This window comes from Solanum tuberosum, unplaced genomic scaffold, assembly GCF_000226075.1.
Source record: "Solanum tuberosum cultivar DM 1-3 516 R44 unplaced genomic scaffold, SolTub_3.0 scf00136, whole genome shotgun sequence".
Lineage (NCBI taxonomy): Eukaryota > Viridiplantae > Streptophyta > Magnoliopsida > Solanales > Solanaceae > Solanum > Solanum tuberosum.
In genome coordinates this window covers 1,351,339-1,370,797 of record NW_006239061.1, presented here as the reverse complement: position 1 = coordinate 1,370,797, position 19,459 = coordinate 1,351,339, and the positions used below count along the sequence as shown (strand labels likewise).

At 32.7% G+C, this 19,459-nt stretch overlaps 3 protein-coding genes across 3 annotated transcripts; 1 reads left to right on the top strand and 2 right to left on the bottom strand.

Moving 5' to 3' along the window:
• Positions 1 to 105: 105 nt before the first annotated feature.
• Positions 106 to 1,208, bottom strand: LOC107061424 (uncharacterized). The gene is made up of 3 exons (XM_015310661.1): positions 1,033 to 1,208; positions 816 to 866; positions 106 to 369 (listed from the first exon to the last, which is right to left on the bottom strand). Exons 1-3 carry the CDS (start codon positions 1,166 to 1,168, stop codon positions 323 to 325), a joined length of 234 nt encoding a protein of 77 aa, XP_015166147.1. The 5' UTR covers positions 1,169 to 1,208; the 3' UTR covers positions 106 to 322.
• Positions 1,209 to 1,919: 711 nt separating this feature from the next.
• On the bottom strand, positions 1,920 to 19,287 carry LOC102594897 (uncharacterized). The gene is made up of 5 exons (XM_006351762.2): positions 19,284 to 19,287; positions 7,064 to 7,084; positions 5,055 to 5,184; positions 2,528 to 2,578; positions 1,920 to 2,181 (listed from the first exon to the last, which is right to left on the bottom strand). The coding sequence occupies exons 2-5, from the start codon at positions 7,076 to 7,078 to the stop codon at positions 2,153 to 2,155; spliced, it is 225 nt and encodes a 74-aa protein (XP_006351824.1). The 5' UTR covers positions 7,079 to 7,084; positions 19,284 to 19,287; the 3' UTR covers positions 1,920 to 2,152.
• On the top strand, positions 16,673 to 17,402 carry LOC102594575 (multiprotein-bridging factor 1c). Its single transcript, XM_006351761.2, has one exon. The coding sequence runs from the start codon at positions 16,875 to 16,877 to the stop codon at positions 17,313 to 17,315; it is 441 nt and encodes a 146-aa protein (XP_006351823.1). The 5' UTR covers positions 16,673 to 16,874; the 3' UTR covers positions 17,316 to 17,402.
• Positions 19,288 to 19,459: the final 172 nt, after the last annotated feature.

Sequence of the window (19,459 nt, the reverse complement as noted above, 5' to 3'; positions counted from 1 at the left end):
TTTTTTATATATGTCTAATTTGTTGGTAATAACTATAACACGAGAAAGAACGATTTGAGTTCATATAAAGCGTTGGTAAATTTTGACTTTTGACGTAACTACAGCTAGCAAATTGAACTGACAATTATACTTTCATATATAGTACATAGTTTCATTATCATACAATGCATTTCTATTACAGTAGAAAAAAAAGAGTCTATAGTAATAATTAAACATACACGTACAAGTAACGTTTATTTTCTCCAACTACGAAGAAATTATTATCGAACAGACAATTATTATTTATAGAACTCCCTACATTAATGCCTCGATAGCTTGCTAGCTAATACATTTTAACACTTTCAACTAGGTTTCCATCAATTTTGCTTTCTGCAAGAAATGAAGAGACTAAAGTTAAATTTCGAATTTAAGCTGCATAATTAAAAAAGGAGTAATTACATTTCAATCTTTTGAATAATCTGGCATATAAAATAGTGAACAAATATATAGATTTTTTTTATATAGAACAAGTATACTCCCTCTGTCCCAATTTATGTGACTTACTTTCTTTTTTGATCAGTTCCAAAAAAAATGATACATTTCTATATTAGGTAACAATTTAACTATAAAATATTTATTTTATCCTTAATGAAATTATTTACAAGCCACACAAATTTCTATCATTCATTTTGAATCACAAGTTTTAAAAATTTCCTTTCTTTCTTAAACTCCGTGCCGAATCAAACTTCCTCATATAAAATGGGACGGAGGAACTAGTATATTAGAGTAATATACATAATAACTTTTGAAAAGAGAAAAAAGAAAAAGAGAATTACCATCTCCGCACCTTTCGTGGCACTTGTTATCACAAATCAGGTACTCCTTTGCTGAAATATTAACAAATTCTTGCCGTATAAGCTTTTGGATGACAAAAATTCTAGTAAAGTGACACGGAAGTCAAATATTACTACTCTTGAATCCATTTCTGATTCCATAGTTATATTAATTTAATATACCTAAGTTTCGATGAATAAAAGTATATAATAGACATACATGAGAGACCGGCGCAGCCGGTGTTGCAGTTATCATAGCAATTGACACCTTGAGCAGCAACACCGATCGTGTTCATGTTCGCCGATAAAAGGATGATGAACACCATAGCCACTGCATTCATTTTCTTCTTCTCCATTAAGTATTTTTTTTCCTTCTTCTATGTATAAAAAGAGAGGACTGTCGGTAGATATATTTATGTTGCTCGGTGTAACACTATTATTAGTGCCGTACAGGGGACATGTGGCGGAGGAATATTCATCAATTTTCAATAGGATAGGACTAATTTGGAATACCAAACGTTTAATTGATTTGTTTGATTTATAACTTAGTAAAACGTTTCACAAGTACAATAACTTATTTAGTAGTGTAAAAAGATTCAGAAGTTCTACCACATATTTAGTATAGTATAAGTACTAAACACATCAAAGGGAAGTTAAAAAAAAATAGAATTAAAGAGTTGTAAAAAAAATAATATTTTTTTTTAAAATCAATTAAAAAAATAAGATAAATAAATTAAAATGAAGATAAAAATTATAATAATTTTCTATCTAGTTTATTGGTACTTCTTCTATTCAACAATAGTTGTTCACTATTGATTTGGTAGATGAATTAAGAAACAATAAATGATAAGTATAATTTTATCAAATCACCTTTACTAAATATAAGTCATATAAAAAATTAAAAAAATGAATAGTATTCAATAATAAAAGGTAAGACACAAAATAATAAATTATTCATTAATTTTATAAACTGAACAAATATTGCTGCTGCTGCCAGATATTCCAAAATAATATAGTGGATAACAAAAGATGGTAAAGAGAGAAAGTAATGAAAATAACATGAGAAGGAACGATTTGAGTTATTTATAGCGTTGGCAAATTTGACTCTGACTCGACTAGCTTTGCTTATTGAACTGGCAATTATAATTTCAAATAGTAGTACATAGTTTCATCAAACATACAATGCATCTTACAGCAAAAAGTCATAGTATTAAAAACATACACGTATAAGTAACGTTTATTTTTCCAAATAAATATTATCGAAGAGACAACTATAATTATGGAACTCCCTACAATAATAGCCTCCATAGCTTGCTAGTAAATTTCAGCACTTTCAAGTTTCAACCAATGTTCCCATCAATTTTGTCATCTACAAAATGAAGAATAAAGTTAACTTCAAATTTAAGCAGCACGATTAAAAATTGGGATGGTTATAATTCGATGACTACAAGAAAAGTGTAAATTATATGAGAATTTTTCTGGGGATTAATTTAAAAATTTGCAGAAAAATAAGTTTTCTACAGATTTTCATAATAATTCCCATGTAATTCACATTTTTCTTATAATGGCTTTTGGTTCATAGCCAATAAATATATAGATTTTGTACATTTATTAAATATATTATACATATCTATATATAATATATAGATTATTAATATATACATTTTTAATATTTCGGTCATATCATGATTAATAAAAGAGAATTCCGTACGTACCATCTCCACACCTTTTGTGGCACTTCTTATCACATTTCAGATACTCCTTGGCTGAAAAATTAACATATTCTTAATTATGTTATACTAGTTATTAGGTTCCCGCGCCAGCGCGGGCCCAATGTATATTACTTCCTCCGTCTCATTTTATGTGAGGTAGTTTGATTCGCCACGGAGTTTAAAAAAGAAATGAAGACTTTTAAAATTTGTGGTCCAAAATGAATGATATAAATTTGTATGACTGTAAATTATTTTATTAAGGGTAAAATAAATATTTTATAATCAAATTGTTACTTAATATAGAAATGTGACATTCTTTTGGGACTGACTAAAAAGGAAAGTAAATAACATAAATTGGGAGTAGTTCTTTGTTTCAATTTATGTGACACCGATGAAATTTGGAGAGTTATATAATTTTTTGTATGTGATTTTGTTAAATATATTTTGAAGTTGTTAATTTATTGTGATTTATAGCACTTCTTATATCATTTTCAAATAATATATATTACTCTTTCTGTTCCATTTTATGTGACGTAGGTACTTTTACGAAAGTCAACTAAATTTCGTATGTGATTCTTAAATATTTTTAGTTGTTATTTTTCTTTAATTTACGTTACTTTTTATGTTATTTTCAAACAAACTTCTTATGTTTCAATATGGAATTAAAGAGTCAATAAAATTTCTTTTATGATTTTTAATTATGTTTTTTTAATATCTTATATTATTACATTGTGATTTTAAGTACTTTTTATGTAATTTTTAAATCTAGAACAAATTAAAAGAAAAACAAGGAAAAATTTAAATGAAGAAAGTACTAAAATTTTCAAATAATCATATTTCTATATTAAAATGTTAAAAACTTTAAAACTCCACATATATGCAGAAAATCATATACGGAAGACAAAATAATTTTTAAAATATATATTAAAGCTCTTTCTAATAATATCACATATTTATTCTATTTTTCAAATAATATATATTTCTCACTCAATCTCAATTACGCAGTACATATGAAATTTCGAGAGTTAATCAAATTCTTAGTACTATTTTAAACTATATTTTAGTACTATTTATATAATTTTCAAATAATATATGTTACTCACTCTATTATATTATGCAATACATGTGAAATTTCAAGAATTAACCAAAATTTTAATATTTTAAATTGATTTTTAGTACTATTTTTGTAGTAAATAGAGGAAGTTGAAGAAGAAGGGCAAATCGGTCAATTGACTGACTAACCCTAAGCTCCTAAACATTCTCACTTCTAAATGGAAGCACGGGCACAATATCCGTTAAATTGTTAATTATTATGATTTATAATATTTTTTACATTATTTTCAAATAATATATGTTATGTATTTTTAAATACTTTAAGTTGTGATTAATAATATTCTTAACGTAATTTCAAATAATATATGTTACTCCATTTGTCCCAATTTATGTGACACATGTGAAATTTTGAGAGTTAATATGTTTTTCAAATATTGTAAGTTGTTAACTATTGTGGTTTATGGTATTCTTAATGTAATTTTTCAAATAATATATGTTATTCCCTTCGTCTTAATTATACAATTCGCGTAAAATTTTGAGAGTTAATCGAATTTGTAATATTTTAAATTTATTTTTTAGTACTATTTAAAAAGGAAAAAATTAAAATATAATGAAAGAGGAGTGTATAAAAGTAGGTGGGCCATATTTGTGATAGGTGGGCCATCTTCAAAAACCAAATATAAAAGTAGGTGGGCCATCTTGGTGCCACGTGTCGAAAGAAGAGTGAATTTTATTCACTCTTCTTATATAGTAAAAAAATATATGATATATGATTTAAATAAAATAAAAGTAGGTGGGCCATGGTGCCACGTGTCGAAAGAAGAGTGAATTTTATTCACTCTTCTTATATAGTAATATTTATATATATATATATATACATTATTATATATAGTAATATATATGATATATGATTTATTTATTTTAAAAGTAGGTGGGCCATGGTGCCACGTGTCGATTTAAAAAGGAAAAAATTAAAATATAATGAAAGAGGAGTGTATAAAAGTAGGTGGGCCATGTTTGTGATAGGTGGGCCATCTTAAAAAACCAAATATAAAAGTAGGTGGGCCATCTTGGTATCACGTATCGAAAGAAGAGTGAATTTATTCACTCTTCTTATATTTATATATTATAGATATATATACTATTATATATAGTAATATATATGATATATGATTTATTTATTTTTATTATATATAGTAATATACATGATATATGATTTAAATAAAATAAAAGTAGGTGGGCCATGGTGCCACGTGTCGAAAGAAGAGTGAATTTTATTCACTCTTCTTATATAGTAAAACACTGATTCCCCTTTTTGTTTTCATTAAATAATTCACAAGGAAATTAAAGCAGTTATAGAAAATAGATACTACCATTGTAAAATTAAATATAAGTTTCTGATTGAATAACAGAAATTATAAGTAGCAAAGTGATACGGAAGTCAAAGATGCAAAATTTCTACTATTAATAGACATACATGGGAGACCGGCGCATCCGGTGTTGCAGTTATCATAGCAATTGACGCCTTGAGCAGCAACACCGACTATGCCCATGTTGGCCGATAAAAGGATCATCAACACCATAGCCATAGCTGCCACTGCATTCATTTTCTTCTTCTTCTTCTTCTATGTTTGTGATGACTGTCGGCAGACAGATGTATTTATAAAGCTCCTTCTAATCACCAGTGCCGGCTCAATGCTTATTAAAATTAGGCATATGCCTTAGTCCCCCAATTTTAGGGGGCCTCAAATTAATTTTTTTTATAGAAAAAATTAATTATTTAATATATATATATATATTATTTTATTCTCCTTAACCTCAATCAAATAGAAGAAATTAAGAAAAATGTTGTTTTGTCTTCTTACACTCTCTTCACTAACTCTCGCGTTGTAATTTTCTAGACCCCTTTTATACTCTATGTAAATTAGAGCTCTATTAAAAATATGAATCAATAGTAAAAATCATCTGTTGGATAAAGCGAATTACAGCCTGTTTAGATTGATTTATTTTATGTGCTTTTAAATAAAATAAATAAATTTATAAGCAGTTTTGTCAACTTATTACTTATAAAATAATGTTAACAATTTATATAATAATTGCCTCAGCTAAAAGATTTTAGGCCTTTAAGTTAAATTTCACTTTAGGTCTCCAAGTACGTTGAGCCGCCCCTGCTAATCACTTCTACTGGTACTGTAGGGGACAAGTGGCGATAAGACTAATTTTGAATACCAAACTTATACTCTCTTTTGTTTTTGACACCAACAACACCATGTTACAAATATGTAATTCAACAAGTGGATCTTTCACAATCAAACTTGGATTAGCTGTATTTTGGCCTTTTTTCATTCCAAGTCCCTAGACCTTTTAACATCTTCACGCAAGCTCATTTTATGTTGCTTCTGTACACGTCTATAAAATTGGACAAATTTTAAAGATTTTTTTTAATGGAGTGATAAGTACTCTTTTCTATTTGATCAGAAATTTTAGGTTCAAGTCCTTCCTTTAAATACAAAATCCTCTTTGTTAGGACTTAAGAAGCACGAGTAAAATTGAGATATTTATAAAGGAATAATTACCATGCGAAAAAAAAAGAAGAAAAAAATCAGAGTCCATTTGAATAGACTGTATTTAAATAATTTTTAAATACAAATGCTAAAGCTAGTTAAATACACAGACGTGTGTGGATAGAAAAAGAAAAGAGGTTTCTCTCAATAATTATTGAATGAATAAGATAAGATCTAAAGATTAGGTCGGTCACGATTTTTAAGTAGGGTCTCAAAAATTCTAAAACGTCTCTATATATACTTTGGTCTATAATTGACAAATATAATTCTGAAATAGTTTCACCATCATCATCTATTATAGTGGAAAAAAAATCATAATAGTAATTAAACATACACGAAAAGGTTACGTTTATTTTCCCAACTATGAGGAAATTATTATCAAAGATACAATTATTATTGTGGAATTCCGCTACAATATATCATAGCCTCGATACTTTTCAGCACTTTCAACCGAGGTTTGTACTATCAATTTTGCCATCTGCAAAATGAAAAAACAATAGTTAAATTTCGAATTTAAGCTGCTTGATTAAAAAAATTAAAATTGACTTCGATTATGTTGCAAAAATAATTGTTGAGAAATGGAAAAGGAAAACAAAAACAAAAAAAAAAACGAATTACCTGGTCCACACCTAATCCGACACTTTTCATCACAACGTTGGTACTCTCTCGCTGAAAAAAAAGAATATAGTACTATAAAATTATGCTAGTTTTGAGATATGAATAATTCTGCTTTAACCAATAACGATTCGATTGATGGTATAGTTATAAAAGGGAGAAATGAAGGCATAGTACATGGGAGACCAACACAGGCGGTGTTACAAGAGTCATAGCAATTGACGCCTTGAGCAGCAACGCGGACGGTGTCGGTGTTGGAAGATAGAAGGATCATCAACACAATTGCCATGGCTGCCACTGCATTCATTTTCTTCTTCTCCATTATTTTCTCTCTCTATAGATATATAAATATAGATGCCTTTTAATTTTAAAGTGGGTATGAATTAAAGATAGACAAGACTGTCGGTGGATATTTATAGCATTGGCAAAGTAGAAAAAACGATTTTCATCAGCAATGAAGTCATCACGTATTTATTTACCCATTTCGTAGAAGATGCTTTTTTCTTTTAAAAAACAATTTCAACCAAATTGAACACTCTAATTAAAAGAGAGAAACTTGCTTTATATAAACTTCATTGAAGTAAAAGCAATTTGTGTAACCAAAATAGTGCAGCAGAAAGAGAAGTTAGGGGATATCAGGGTAATTAGATTGCTTCGTTTCTTGTGCCTATCCATAGAATTGCAGCTGCAATTGAGAACTACTATTGCTTCGCACAGAATTAACCAACTGAATCTAGCTAATTCATTATTAGCCAAAGTGAACACTAGACCTTAGAAGTCATCCATTGGCATGTGCAACTATATGAATACTCTCTGCCCCTCATCGAACTAGTCGGGAGGCATGTGCAAGTTGACTAAGGGCATTCTTGTTTGAGTATTTGGCAGATCAGTTCACATATCAAGCTTAACAAGATTTGACATCGGTCCCGAGTTCTTTGCATGCAGCAAGTTTTTCCTCACTTCCTGGTTAACAAGATTTGACATAGTTAGCCGAATGATTTTTCATAATGAGATAAGATATCATCATGAACCTGCTGTGATGAAACTTTGACCCCAAGGCACTTCGCCATTTGAATGGCAAAGGTATCACTTCCACTAGAGCCTCCATGTATCTGAAAGTAATTAACACATGTAGTTATTAGTCATTTCACATGCTTGATCTTAGTCCATGGGGATCAGGGATATAAAGAATCAATTGTGAAGATACTACCCAAACGATTGTGCCAATTGACTAAATGGCTGATAATCTGCATAGATAAAAGAAAAAGGAACTACTGCTAAACAACAAATTGTATTAAAGAATAGCTATGGTCTATCTAATCACCAGAAACATTTCACCCAAGGAAAGCTTAGCTTGCTCATCATGAAAATGGTCGACCAAACAGTGTATATGCCAATTCAGGATTGTAAAGATACACTTGATGGAATAGGAAGAACTTGTCCAGTAGGTACAGCTACTTTCTCTGCATAACGTCCTCCACCAATGAGAGCACATGCCTATTATGCGAAGCTTTTAACATCATCAATGCACTAAACAAAACTCCCTTTCACCTTGAAACATGAAGCCTTTTGTCCCTGATGGGGAGCAGTCATTTTACACTCCACTCCTACTCCTACTCCAATGAATATTCAGAAAATGTTTACTTACAAAGTCACAATCAAGCTTGTTGCAGGTGCCGGCAGGGACACCAGCCTCTCATGAAGAAAAATTACTGATGCAACTACAAGAGGTCCAACCACAAAAGAGTAAAAATTGGTTGTCAGAGAAAATGAAAGAAATTTTATCTTCTTCGCTAACTAACAAACGGAAATTAGTTATCTTAAGACCTCTCTGATCCGTATCAACAGGCCCAAAAACTTGCATTACACACTGTTACTGGTGGTAAATGCAAGATCACAGGAAAATTGCCTATTCACACCAATGTCTTGCGCATCAACTTAGTCATCCTTTTTCAGTTTCAACTTTGCTTCGACATAGCCGTTGTAAGGAACCACATGGTATGCATATTGCTGCATAACAGAAAAGAAAACCATCTCCACACAAATTAAAACATTCTGAATGGCTTCCTGAAGGTGCTCCACATCCAACCAAAAATGGTGAGATTTGATAACTCCCAAAGAGACCAGAATTTTAACCAGCAACCCCTGCAAAAGTCAGAGATGAATAGTTTATTGCATCAGTGGTGGTAAAAACATATCTCGGGCAAAGCATCAAACGGAGAGAGGCTTCCTTACAGAAACAACACAACGAAGAAACCAATACCTCCTTTTTGGTAAGTTGAAAGAACCTCAATAGTAATGGCATGCAAGTCAAAAGGATCTAAACAGGATTCAATTTTTTAATGGTGATGTTTTTGTATCCTTTTCTTGATGAAGATTGTTGCCTAGCAGGACACCTTTTTATTTTGATAACCTAGAAATCCTGAGGGTCAGTGGCTCATGATTTGAAACTCAGTGGATATGGATCTGCCCTCTACCTTTCCACTTAAATACCTTGTTGTTTGTCTGCAGCAGGGTTTGAACTCATAACGCGAGCCTAACCTTTACATCACGTTTCCTTGCGGCAAACCGGCAACTAACAGGATTCATTTATATTACCCTATAATCAGCAGTTCATTACAGTGATTCCATGCCTCAAACTCACATATTGGGTATTCACCCAGCAATCTAACTTCAGAGGAGATGACTGTAAAAGAATAGCAGCTATCTACTCCTAATGACAAAACCTTTTAGAGGAGGTTGGAGGCAGACATGTTAAAGATCTTTAATTTTCACTTGTTTGAACAGATAAAATGTGACATCCCAACTGCAGAACCCATCTGTGTGCACTTCTTCCTTCTCCTTTGATAACAACTCCTCCATAGGAAGAACTGTGTAGTAGTCAGCACGTTGGAGCTTTGGCATAATGCCATCCACATCCTTATCATCGTCACAATTATCAGAATGCATCTCTCCAGGCTATAACTTGGGCTTATCACCAACTTTGTCTCCGTCATGCATCCCTACATCTGAAACAGAAAAGGGAATTATGCAATTCAATTGCAAGTCAACTTGTATATCCTTAGATATACTCAAATAGATAACAAATTCTGTGAAGTTACTTGGTTTAAATTTGAACTATTAGAGATTCCAGACTATGAGTTTAAGGAAATGGGATCTTAATGGAGCAGACATAAAATGGTAGGAGTACTAGATATTAAGTAATCCACTAAAACATTACATGTGACATTCCCATTCCCTAACTATGATAATTGACTTATGCATCTATTAGAATCCAGCTGAACCAATCAACGAAAGGAAGGTATGCATGCATAAGTTCATTAAAAAAGAAAGCTTACTGTCCAATAGATTAATCAGCCCCCAGTGGAAATTCTTCAGCGGTAGGAAGAACCCAGTCCCTTGGAGTTTCCCTTGGAATGATGATGACTTCTGTCCTTAGTACGCCATAGGCGTTTTCTTTATCCAAGAAAAAGAGGACCTACATAAACAAATATAGTCCTGTTGAATTTTCCAGTGTTTTACTTGGATTAGAGAAAAATATGGACTTGTCCTGTATTTTTTCACCAAAAGGATACCCATACTTGCAATCTTTGCATATAACCTGTGTTTATCTTATGTAACTTAAACTTTTGGTCCATCAACCAAAGCATGCCACGAACTACTAAACAAGTCTCACATAAAATCAAACTTCTCACCTTTGATTTATCACTTGTAGGTTTGTATTTCTTTGGCAACATATGCTGACTCTGACTTAGAGATGAATGCTGAATTATCAACGAGGATCTTCGTCTGACTGGACCAGGGTTGTTAGAAACCTGCAACCAACAACAGTAGAAATTTTCGTAATAGCCTACAACTTTTGTTTTCACGTTAAACATAAACAGTATGAGTTTAACAATCATAGTGAAGCTATAAAAACATAATCTTGCCTGATACTTTGAAGAGTTTGTTTGGAACTTGGACAACTATATTGTTGTTTATATCTTATTGGAGAAATACTGAAATTAATTTATATAAACCTACTTGATGCAGTAAATCCAAAGAAATATAAAGCCAAAGTTCAGAGCAACTAGACGCAATTACATCTAACTTGATAGGAAAACATCAATAATTACAACATAATAAAGGTAATAAATATATCTGTCTTTCAAGGTGCATAACATTATAGCAATAGTAATGAGGCATCCCCTACATCATGTAACTTCTAGTGAGTATGATACTTGGTTTGAAACCAATGAACACATCCAGGAGCAACATCAATTATAATAACTTGTTCAGAAATGTGAAACTTACAGGTGAACTAGAAATTCCAAACTTGGATGGATGTTTCCAAACTTGGGTGCTCAACTGAGATTCGGGTGCTGCTGACCAAATCCTTGTTCAATTTCTGAGCAACTAGCCAGGAGGATTAATTACATGGATTACAATCCAACATACTATCAACTTTAAAAAGAGCAAGAAATACTGCACTAAGTGTACCTGTTGACGGGTGAGAAGTGTTGATTTTTGGAAGTGTTGCTCCAACTTTAGGGGTCATTTCTGGCTGAAGAGGACCAAAGAACAGAGGCTGGAAGAGTAGGAACAACTTAGATGTACAACACCACAATAAAAGTGCTTCACTGATTTTATAGACCACAAGGTGCCTTTTATACTATTTATCTATTATTTTTGACAGAAAGCAAATAGCAGAGATATATAAAAGAGATCTAATTGCATATATGTTCAGAAACACTTGCAGTATTTGACACGCAGCAAGTGGAGTACTTGAAACATTACAAAGTCCCGGTGGTGTAGGTTGTGACTGCTTTAGGCAGTTCAAGCATAATGTGGATTGTGGAGCAACTCCTGAGAAGTGGGAGAAAAAGATCTCTTTAGATCAAAATCAGGGCCTGATGGTTTTGCTAACAAAGGGTATGTGGAAGGTGAGACTGAATGTGGAGATAGAGGGGCAGATGTTGAAAAAGACCATGAGTTCTTTAATGGATAAAATGTGGAGGTAGTGGAAGAACTGGAAGCTGGTTTAAAAGGTGCAAACGGACTTGAATGGATCCATGGAGAAAAAGAAACATCTGAGGCAGTAGATTCCACTCTACTTCCAGTGCCACAAGAGTTATGGGAAATGGACTGCTGTGACTTCGGAAATGGGGTAGAATTTTCATTTGATAGAGAGTCAACCCCTGCTCTTTCCACTGCAAATGTACTTGGAAAATGGGAATAATGAGGTTGATCAACAGTTGATTGGTTAAATACTGGTGATATGAAAGGCCTCCTGTTGTCAATGACCCTGTGTGCTGGAACACTAAATGAAGAACCACATTTCTGACCTGCAAGTTCACCCATGAAGTATACAAAATTTAATGAAATACAAAGAAGAGTTCTTTGTTATCTATGGATAAGAAAACAAGTTAAAGATACCTTTATCACAGAACTGGTAGTCTTCAAACCTCAACTACTCCTGGCTTATATCTTGATAAGTTTGCATTCCACAAATGGATTGAATTTCTCTACCATCCAGTCTTGTGCTACCTATATCTGGAGTTGAGATGTATGATGTTGTTCTACTTCCTTTCTGAATAATACCAAATGCGGATTTTCCAAAACCAGAGCTCTTGAGCAAAGGTGTTGAACTTTCTTTTCCTGATTTGCAAATTTGATCTAAGATTGAACATTCAGGATATTCAAAAATATAAAGTAGGAATAAATAGTACTTAGTAATATATAACAAAAGCTCAACATGGATTTCAGATGAATATAGAGCATAAAGTAATGCACAATGAACGGTAAATAATCTTTATATCAATCGGATCATCTAGATTACAGAACAAAATGTTCCCTCAAAATGTTGAATAATCTACTCCAATACATGAGGAAATGGAAAATAAAGTAAACCTTTGCTCCCTGACATGTATACTGCTGGTTGGCCAAAGGAATAGGAATTAAATCTTGGGGTGCCTAAGCGTGAATGGCTTGAAACACAAAATGAGGTAGCTTTTAGAGATCCAAATGCAGAGGAGTCTGAGACATTGGCATCTCTGGACCACAACAGAGGTTCATTGGCCACACTGTTAACGTCATATTTCTTTCCAAATATTTGTAAAGTGGATGGGCCCGGAGATATATTTTGTGTTTGACCAAGTGTAGCATTCATTGCTGCATTAAAGGCTAATGTTCCTGCAGTTAGGAAAGCAGATTGAATTGATCTGCTAATCACTAATTAAAGACAACTACAAGGCACCAATAGCTGGCACAAGATTGGTTCCACAATTAGTAAGCAATAACATTACCCACCGTAAGAAATCCCACTGAGATGTTGCAGTTATTACCAATATTTTTGGAGAAGAGTACAGCTCAATGTGCATACCACTTCGCTGCTCTAGAAAAGTAAATATGATATCTCTCCTTTCATGAAATTGGCAGTATTAAGTGTAGCATCTACATATGCCATTCCTAACCTGGACCACAGGCGAGAAAAAAAGTCGTACTTAATCCATTTGGCAGAGAAATCATGGGAATAACATACTCAAAGAGTGTCTATAGATCATTCTCATGCAATGACTTAAGTGGTCTTTCTTCTGAGTTTGCTTGGATAGAGACCAAAAAATTTGTTTGATCAATTTAATTACAGAAAGATATGCACATATAAAGGTAGCAATAACATATTTGAATAAGCAGAATCTGAATCCACATAAGAGATTAAGAATACCTCTATCACCTAACTGGTAGTCCTCAAACCTCTACTCCTCCTGGATTTTATCTTGACAAGTCTGCATTCCACAAATGAATTGAGTTTTTCAACCACAGGGTCCTGTGATATCGTTCTTTGGAGTTGCAATATATGATGCTATTCTACTTCCTTAATGATAAATGCCAAATGCTGAATTTCCAAAACCAAAGCTCTTGACAAAAGGCGGTGTACTTTCATTTCCTGGTTTGCAAATTTGATCAAGATTAAATACTTAAGATATCCAAAAATATGAAGTAGGAATAAATAGTACTCCTACTTAGTAGTACTAGATAAAAGCTCAACAAGAATTTCAGATTAATATAGAGCATATAGATTATAAAACAAAATTCTCCATTAAAATGTTGATTAATCTGCTCCAATACATGAGAAAATGGACAATAAAGTAAACCTTTGCTCCCTGACATGGATGCTGTTGGTTGGCCAAAAGAGTAGGAATCAAGTTTAGGGGTGCCAAAGTGTGATTTGTTTGAAACACCAAATGCAAGAGCTCTTGGATATCCAAGTATGGAGGGGTCTGAGACATTGACATCCCTGGACCACACCAGAGATTCATTGGCGACACTATCAAAGTCATATTTCTTTCCAAATGTCGGTAAAGTGGATGAGTCCATAGATACGTTTTGTGTTTGACCAGATGTAGCATTTGTTGCGGCATTAAAGGCTAATGGTCCTGCAGTTAGGAAAGCAAATCGAATTGATTTTCTAATCACTAATTAAAAGACAATTACAAGCATCAATAGTTGGGTATCCAGAAATAGTAAGCAATAATATCACCCACCATAAGAAATCCCACTGAGATACTGTAGTTATTACTAACATTTTTGGAGAAGAGTACAACTCAATGTGCATAGCTACTTTTACAAGGAGCATATTTAACTTTTCGATCAATTCCAAAGCTGCCTTGCTGCTCTGGAAAAGTAAATATGCTATCTCCCCTTTCATGAAATTGGCAGTATATGTCAATCCTCCCCAGAACCCACAGGCAAGAAAGAAAGCCGTATTTAATCATTGGGAAAAACATATCATATTCAAAGAGTGTGTATAGGTCAGAGATGAGAGAGCATTCTATGAAAAATAGAGTTGATAAGACATAATAATGCTCCAAACACAATGGAGTTGCTAGTTTGTTGAATTCCAGATGTAGGTTCACATTGCTAAAGGGGCAGACTTGAAGCTATCAAAAGATAGTCAAAAAATATTCATCGTCAACAAAATTCAATCACTATTAATTATGTGACCAAATAATTTATTTAATTACTGAAATTGGGTGTGTTGTTATAGTCTAAGGACATATTTTCTTCAACAACAGTTTAATAAAGAATACCACTAGTATGGAGTAATGCATCCAATATCTATCAACCTGATCATCAACAGTTTAATAAAATATATGTAAACAGATATACGGAAAAAGAGAAATTAAGCCACATAAACAATACAACTGACTAAAACGAACTCCCCAGACCCCCCAAAGAAGAATATGTCAAGATTCAATTATCAAATTCAAGAAAGCAAGAAAATGCATTTGGGGAAAGGTAAATTAAACGGAATAAACAATATATCAACTAATTAATATGCAAGAATCACAAAGAAAATGCATAAACACGAAAAAAGAAAAAGGAAAAAGGAAGATTCCCATACTAGTTATTATCAAGAATATGGAAGAAAGTAGACAAATTTAAAATTAACATTATGTTGTGACAAAAGATTCTTGTTATATTATCGGAAAAAGGAGGAATTATCAAGTAACTACAACCAGAGGAACAAGAAAATTTACTTACTTGGAGAAATAGCAAAGAAGAAGACGAATGCTTATTGTAATGGTGGTATATATGGAGTATAATAAGTATATAGATAGAGAGGAGGAGACGCGGGTTGCATAACTTTTACGCAGATTTAAATTAAGTCGCCACTTACGGTTTAAGCTACTCATATATAGCTAGACTTGGCTTAAGAAAAATAGTCCAAAATAATATTGAAAAAAAAATATAAATGAAGACAATCATGACAAAATACTACAGACAATTAGGGGTGGGCGTTTGGTTTAATCAAATTTCTGTTCGATTCTTCGGTATTCGATGTTAGAAAAGTGTGCACCATATTTCATACCAAACTAGATTGGTTCGATTCGGTCTAGTTCAGTGTTTTTAAATTGGTTTTTCGATGTGGATAAAAATAAAGAGGGAATATGATAAAGTGTTAAGAGTTTCATGTGTTTAATTTATAATTAAGAAGATGCTGCATAGATGATTCTTTAACTAGAAGAATTCAAATTTTGTTTTTGTTTCTAGCAAAGATGCCAAAGGATTTGTTAATTAGATGGATTATTTACCCTCCCATGTTGCTACAGAGATGACCAACTAAATATACAACGACAGAATCAGCAGACATATGCAGATAAATGGTAAATGGCACACAACAATTATCTTTACTCACAAAACAAGGTCTACAAAGATTTGTCCACACATTTAAAAAAAAAAAAACACACAACACCATCAAACGACACTATCTCTTAATTGGATACACGATTCAACACATTCAAAACATAGACTTTAGGTCTTTAGGATTTACACTTTACTGTTTTGTCATTTAAAAATTGAAATGAGCCAAGTAAATATTTTGAGTCAAAATATATAAATATTATTAATTAATATAATTTAAATATTTGTAAATTTATTTAATAAAACTTCGGTTCTTCGGTGCACCGTAGTTTCGAAACCCTTACCGCGAACTCCGAACCGAAATTTTGAAAATAAAGAACCGACACCGAAAAATCAAAATAGTTCGGTTCGGTTCGATTTTTTGATATTTATGCCGACTCCTACGAACAACCAGACAAAATCATCCTAAACGATCATTATAGCAAAATTTAATGTAATCAAACTTAAAAGACAAAAAAACTACAGAAGTAATACAAGTAAAAATAAAAGAGGAATAAATAATATTCAACGAACTAACCCCTCCTACCTCAATTTGTTTGTCGATTTTTTGAGCCTCCTAATCACTCAATAAGTATATCTTTTTTTAGCAAAATTATTCTTTACTTTTTAATATTTTTGTATTGAATTAAAGTTGAACCAAGCAAATAAAAAACGGAGTGAGTCGATTTTTTAAAAATTACTTTGTGTGGACTTCAAGATATACGAAAATTGGTGTATTATTCTTGGTCCTTGGAGAACAAGTTCAAGCTGACTCCAGAACCTTCCATACACCCTTTGTTATCCACATTTTACCAGAACTTTCCAGATTCTCTCCTCTATATATAAGAGCCTCCTCTCCCCCCTTTTTGTTTCCTCAATCAAAATTTCATCCAACTAACAAAAACCAGTATTAATTCATTGAATTGCATTCATTTTAATATTTTGATTGATCGAAGATGCCGATGCGACCAACAGGCGGATTGAAACAAGATTGGGATCCAATCGTGCTGCACAAGCCGAAGATGAAGGCACAAGACCTGAAGGATCCGAAAGTTGTGAATCAGGCATTGCGAGCTGGAGCACAAGTTCAAACGGTGAAGAAATTCGACGGTGGATTGAACAAGAAGGCGGCGACGGCGGCTGTTAATGTAAAGAAGCTAGATGAGGCGGCGGAACCAGCGGCACTTGAGAAAGTGACAGTGGATGTGAGGCAAGCGATACAGAAAGCGAGGATTGAGAAGAAGATGAGCCAAGCTGATCTAGCGAAGAAGATTAATGAAAGGACGCAAGTTGTTGCGGAGTATGAGAATGGTAAGGCAGTGCCTAATCAACTTGTGTTGGGGAAAATGGAGAAAGTGCTTGGTGTTAAACTTAGAGGTAAAATTCATAAGTCATGAAAAGTATAGTTTAATTTGTGTGGAAATGGAAAGGCTATAGTTGTTCCTTGTATAGATGTGAAGGATCTCAGTGTTTTCTAATTTGTTTTTAGAAAATTAATAGTGATATGATATTTTTAGATTGTGTTGTTGCTCCCAGATAACTACACAAGAAAATGTTGTCCTATAATGCAAATAATAAAATGATAAAAAATATGTGACTATTATTCCACAATCGTGATCTCATCTATATGAATAGCATACTCAATTAAGAAAGTTTGCTTCTTTCTTTTTTTTGGGTTCAACTTAGTTTGCGGTTTTGTTTGAATTTGTAGACGTCGTTAATGACGAAACTGAGAACAACGTATTTAACAAATTTTGATAATTAAGCTAATTTATAAATAAAATAAAAATACGAGAGGCTACTTAGCATAAATTACACTAATTTCAATTTATTTAAGTCTATTTCAGAAAAGCATATCTTGTTTAGCAGAACTCTTTATTGTGGTAAAAAAGAATATGTATGAGTCAAATTAAAATCGACAGAGACACGGAGTAGATTTTTCCAAAATAATTTGTGTTCACTCCAAATATACGAAAATTGGTCTATTATCACCCTCTGTTATCCACATTTTACCAGAACTTTCCATGTTCCCAATCCACTAATCCTTCCTCTCCCCTTTTTCCCTCTCAATCCAAAGTTCATCCAACTAACAAAAACCAATACTATTTATCAAACAATTTTAGTTAATTGATCGATCGAAGATGTCGAGTCGACCAATTAAAACAAGAGTGGGATCCAATCGTGCTGAACAAGCCATAGATGAAGGCACAAGGATCCGTAAGTTGTGAACCAGGCATGGTGAACGGTGAAGAAATTCGACACCGGTTTGAACAAGAAGACAGCTGTTAATGTGAGGAAGCTTAGATGAGGCGGAAGAAGCAGTGGCGGTCCGATGGAGGTAAGGCAAGCGGTACAGAAAGTGATGATTGAGAAGAAGATAATCGATCTAGCGAAGAAGATTAATGAACGGACGCGAGGGATATAAAGGTTATTGCCGTTGTTGTAATGCTTCTAATTAGTTAGTCGCCCTGTAATTTTTCCAAGTTATGGCTTTGTAAAAATATTAAATAGCGATTCATAATGTTATTTTATGATATGGTCGATCGATCTGTTTTGTGGCAAAATATTTCTATCTTGTACTAATTATGAGAGTTGTTTTATGTTATTAGCTAGAAATTGCTCTTTTACCATGGAACATATAGTTTCCTTGCTATCTAGAAAATTCATACTAAGTAGGCGTTTGGCCATGCGATACCATATCACGATATGGTATCGTGAGATGAAATCAGCGTTTGGACATGCGATTTTACTATTTTATGTGTAAGTTATTAGTATTTAGTTACATATTTCCTATCAACTTTGTTTAAAGAGATAATATTTATTTTATGACTTTGCATTGTCTTGGAAGCACTATTTTTATTACTCTTACAAACATTATTTTTATGAAGTGCATTCTATAATGCTTCCAATTTATTTTATGTTCAGTAAACTAATATTGATGTATTTTTTATTTGGTAGGATTGTGTTGGTGCGATTGATGGAACATATATAGAAGGGAAGGTTCCTAAAGGGTGCAACAAGCATATCGTAATCGCAAAGGAAGAACATCACAAAATGTTTTATGTGCTTGTGATTTTGATATGCGATTTACCTTTGTTGCTGCTGGTTGGGAAGGTACTGCACATGATAGTAAAGTACTTGAGAATGCACTTGTTGAACCAACGTCACAATTTTCATTTCCGCCACATGGTAACTTTAAATTACATCCTTAGAATAAATATTATTTATTTACACAAAGTTGTCTCATTTACGTCACATATGCTTTTAGTAATTTTTTATAAAATGTTTGTTGGTAGGTAAATATTATGTTGTTGATGCTGGTTTTCGAAACACAAAAGGATTTTTAGCTCCATACAAAGGACTACGCTATCATTTGCAAGATTACCGAGGAAGTGAAAGAGAGTTTCAAAATGCCAAAGAACTATTTAATTATAGGCATTCATCTCTGCGCAATGTGATTGAACGGATTTTTGGAGCTTGGAAAAATAGATTTAGAATACTGAAACAAGGCATAAACCATTATGATATTGATACACAAGTG

Bases quoted from the DNA above. Each gene is read 5' to 3' on its own strand.
- LOC102594575 (XM_006351761.2), top strand. From the start codon at position 16,875: ATGCCGATGCGACCAACAGGCGGATTGAAACAAGATTGGGATCCAATC.
- LOC102594897 (XM_006351762.2), bottom strand. The intron at 2,579-5,054 runs GTATGTCTATTA...TTAATTTTTCAG, and splicing joins CGGATGCGCCGGTCTCCCAT to CCAAGGAGTATCTGAAATGT. The intron at 2,182-2,527 runs GTACGTACGGAA...TTCATTTTGTAG, and splicing joins CCACAAAAGGTGTGGAGATG to ATGACAAAATTGATGGGAAC.
- LOC107061424 (XM_015310661.1), bottom strand. From the start codon at position 1,168: ATGGAGAAGAAGAAAATGAATGCAGTGGCTATGGTGTTCATCATCCTT. The intron at 867-1,032 runs GTATGTCTATTA...TTAATATTTCAG, and splicing joins CGGCTGCGCCGGTCTCTCAT to CAAAGGAGTACCTGATTTGT. The intron at 370-815 runs GTAATTCTCTTT...CATTTCTTGCAG, and splicing joins CCACGAAAGGTGCGGAGATG to AAAGCAAAATTGATGGAAAC.